The sequence below is a fragment of the Cyprinodon variegatus genome, unplaced genomic scaffold (genome assembly GCF_000732505.1).
Source record: "Cyprinodon variegatus isolate N-32 unplaced genomic scaffold, C_variegatus-1.0 Scaffold1077, whole genome shotgun sequence".
Lineage (NCBI taxonomy): Eukaryota > Metazoa > Chordata > Actinopteri > Cyprinodontiformes > Cyprinodontidae > Cyprinodon > Cyprinodon variegatus.
This window is the reverse complement of record NW_015151530.1, coordinates 191,950-194,941: the sequence shown is the minus strand read 5'-3', so window position 1 is coordinate 194,941 and position 2,992 is coordinate 191,950. Positions and strand designations below refer to the sequence as shown.

The 2,992-nt window shown below is 40.8% G+C and overlaps 1 protein-coding gene across 1 annotated transcript in view; it reads left to right on the top strand.

Annotated features, from left to right (window-relative positions):
• The first annotated feature begins 231 nt into the window (after nucleotides 1–231).
• The window catches only part of LOC107101285 (thrombospondin type-1 domain-containing protein 7A-like), a 63,267-nt gene continuing 60,506 nt past the window's right edge, over nucleotides 232–2,992 (top strand). Inside the window, exon 1 of the mRNA XM_015400142.1 lies at nucleotides 232–664. Coding sequence (XP_015255628.1) covers nucleotides 511–664 — 154 coding nt within the window. The 5' untranslated portion in view covers nucleotides 232–510. The remainder of the gene's footprint in view (nucleotides 665–2,992) is intronic.

Here is a 2,992-nt window from a genome sequence, read left to right as displayed (position 1 = left end):
AGTTCCAATTTATAGATAAAAAAGAAAGAGAAATATTTCCCTGAGGTTACATCTTTCCTTTCTTTATTAAACAAACAAAACACTTCCTCCCTCCACTTTAGCTTGCAGAACAGCTTCACTGGGTCCTTTGAAAGGGCACAAGAGAGAAGGGGGAGAGGGAGGGATGAGAGGATGGGCATGTGTGTCTGTGTGTAGGAGAGAGAGGGAGGGAGGGAGGGAGGGAGACGCTGCATCAAGCCGGCATGCAGCAGCAGTAGCAGGCTGGGCTTTGGGATCCATTGTTCCATGTTTTTTCCACCACCCGGGTTTCTTCCTTCTCAATAAGAAGCCAGGGTAGAAAAAGCAAAGAGGAACACAGAAACATTAAAGGAGCTGAGGTTTGTCTGGGCAGGATTTTTATTTCCTCAGCCATAGTGTTGTGGACAAAGGAGAAAGACTCTCCAGCTCTTTGCTGTTGGCCAGGCTTGCAGTTGACTGCATTGGGAAGTAAGCGCTCTCAGCGTGGCGGCTATGGGGCTGCCTGGCGGAGCTCTCCTTCTGCTGGGGGTTCTGAAACAAACACCGTGCCTCTTCATCTGGAAGTTATCCCTGCTCCTTTTCTCCATCTGGGCACTTGATGCACAAACCACAGTGGAAACTAAACCCTTGTACATCTGGCAAACAGGTATGGTCCATCTTCCTTTATCACCTCCTCATTTTGGGGTTGTTTAATGGATGTCCCATCTGCTCCCATGCTTTATTGATGCCAAAGCATCAAATGTTTCTGCAGAGTGAAGCCAAATAAAGGAGAGTCTCTGTGTTCTTCTGCGATTTGCTCTGTTATAAGTGATGAATCTATAAACCTTCCTTTCTCCTCAGCAGATATCTTCATTTACAGCTTTTTGGTTAAAGGTAAAGCACTGGAGCTGTCCTACTACCATTAAATGAGTTAACATATTTACTGCAGTCCCAGAAGGGAATGCCTCTTGACCCCTAAATGTCCGGCGAAGGTGTGAGTTTTTGCAGCTTTCTCTTTGCTTCTAGTTTAGTCCCGATGAATCCAGGCAGCTGGGACTCCTCCGCTGCTGTACGCCTCTATTGGACTCATTCATCACAGCCTGGCGTGTTGATAGGAGATGTTTATGAAGAGCAGGTGCATGCTGTCTTTTCCAAAGTAGGGTGGGAGAGTGTAACCCACAGCGCAGAGCGTCCGTCGGTTTTTAATCATTAAAAAGGGAAAAGTTTGATTGATTATGAAACCAGTTCAGAGCAGTTTATGTATATTTATAACCTAGACATAGATGGGAAGGTTGTATTAATGGGGGTTCATAAGCCTCTCAGAGAGGTAGAGTGATATGAGGATCTCCGCTGGGCTGGTTTGGGTGTGCCGGATGAGTCTCGTTCACTGTGGGAGAGCAGCACATGGTCAGGAGGACAATACTGATACATGGTCCAGCGAGCAGAGCGAAGGAGAAGAGGGAAGATGGGAGGAGGCCAGAGTAGTAATCATGGGAGAAGGAGTCAGAGTATGGATCTCCATTGATCCATTGGGATCCAGGTGCCCTTTGGGTCCGGCTGCAGATCAATGCTCTCCTTCTGTACTGTTTAATCTTTCACTTTCTCTTCATCTTCATACCCCCCCTCTTCACACACACACACACACACACACACACACACACACACACACACACACACACACACAAACAACAACAAAGACAGGACGAATGAGTCGAAACGGTGCAGGAAATGTCAACCTATATGGGTTTTCTTTCACAGTAACAGCAAACTTTTGGTTTACTAAAAAACATGCAGGTTGTTTTCTGAGATGTTTTTCCTTTAGATTGACATTAAGCTTCATTTGTTTCACATATGAATTTTATTTTTAATCTTTAAGAAGTTTGATGTTTATTATCTACAATCCATCTAAGACGCCCTGTCTGCAACCTTGCCAGTGGCGCAGTGTCCTCTTTCCACACTAAAATAAATTTAAATCTAAATAAGTCATTTTTTTCTTGAATTCAGGAGGTAAATGAGACACTTTGCTAATGGAACAAGACAATTTACATTCAAAATAAGAAAAAAACTATTAGATTGTCTTATTTAGAGTGCATATTACCAAATTATCTTATCTTTTTTTGAATTTTTATGGCAATAGTGGCTTAATTTTTTTGTTTTGACAGTAGGCTGATAGGAAAGGGGGTATGAGATTCGGATTCGAACCCGGGTCAGCCGCATCAAGGACTTAGTCCTCCGTACATGGGTGGTGTGCGCAAACCACTGCACCAGCAACACGCTCTAATTATCTTATTTTAATGTTACAAATACTCATTCCATTGGCAAATCATCATATTTACCTGCTCAGATTAATTTACGAAATGTTTACTTTTATTTCTAGATTGTTTTTGCAGTGCAGTAATCTTTCCAGTAATTTGGTCTAAATTAATTCTTCCAATCATTCTATTAATAACATTAATGACAAATAGCTTCATCCAAATACTAAATCAGTTAAATTTTCAAGCAGCTAGCAAAAAAAGAAAAACCCCACATTGCATGAATAGTTTATTACATTTTCTGCTGTAAAAGAAAAAAAGTATTTTAATATCACAGCAACTTTATTTTTAATATTTGTGAGCTCCTGTTTTGACCCTTTCCATCATGCAAGTTGTGTCTGATAAACAAAAAGATTATATCAAAGATTATATCAACACATAATTAGTTGAACAGAGACCAGAGTGATGACTTGATATCTTACATACAATATTAAGTCAAGGTGTAAAATCCAACTCTAGTTACAAGTCCTTCAACATTTTATTCCTGTCAAGTCTAAAATCATACAGTATATGACTGGAGCACCAACATTATTATTAGCTGGCTGTTAATTGATTCATCATTTCTATGAATTAATCTCACTTTTAGGATTAATCCACAAATATTGTCTTCAGGTTTTCTTCATTGTAGATTATTCGGTGAGAAAAGCAATGGGCTGAGCCCACTAACTTGAGGAACCCACTGC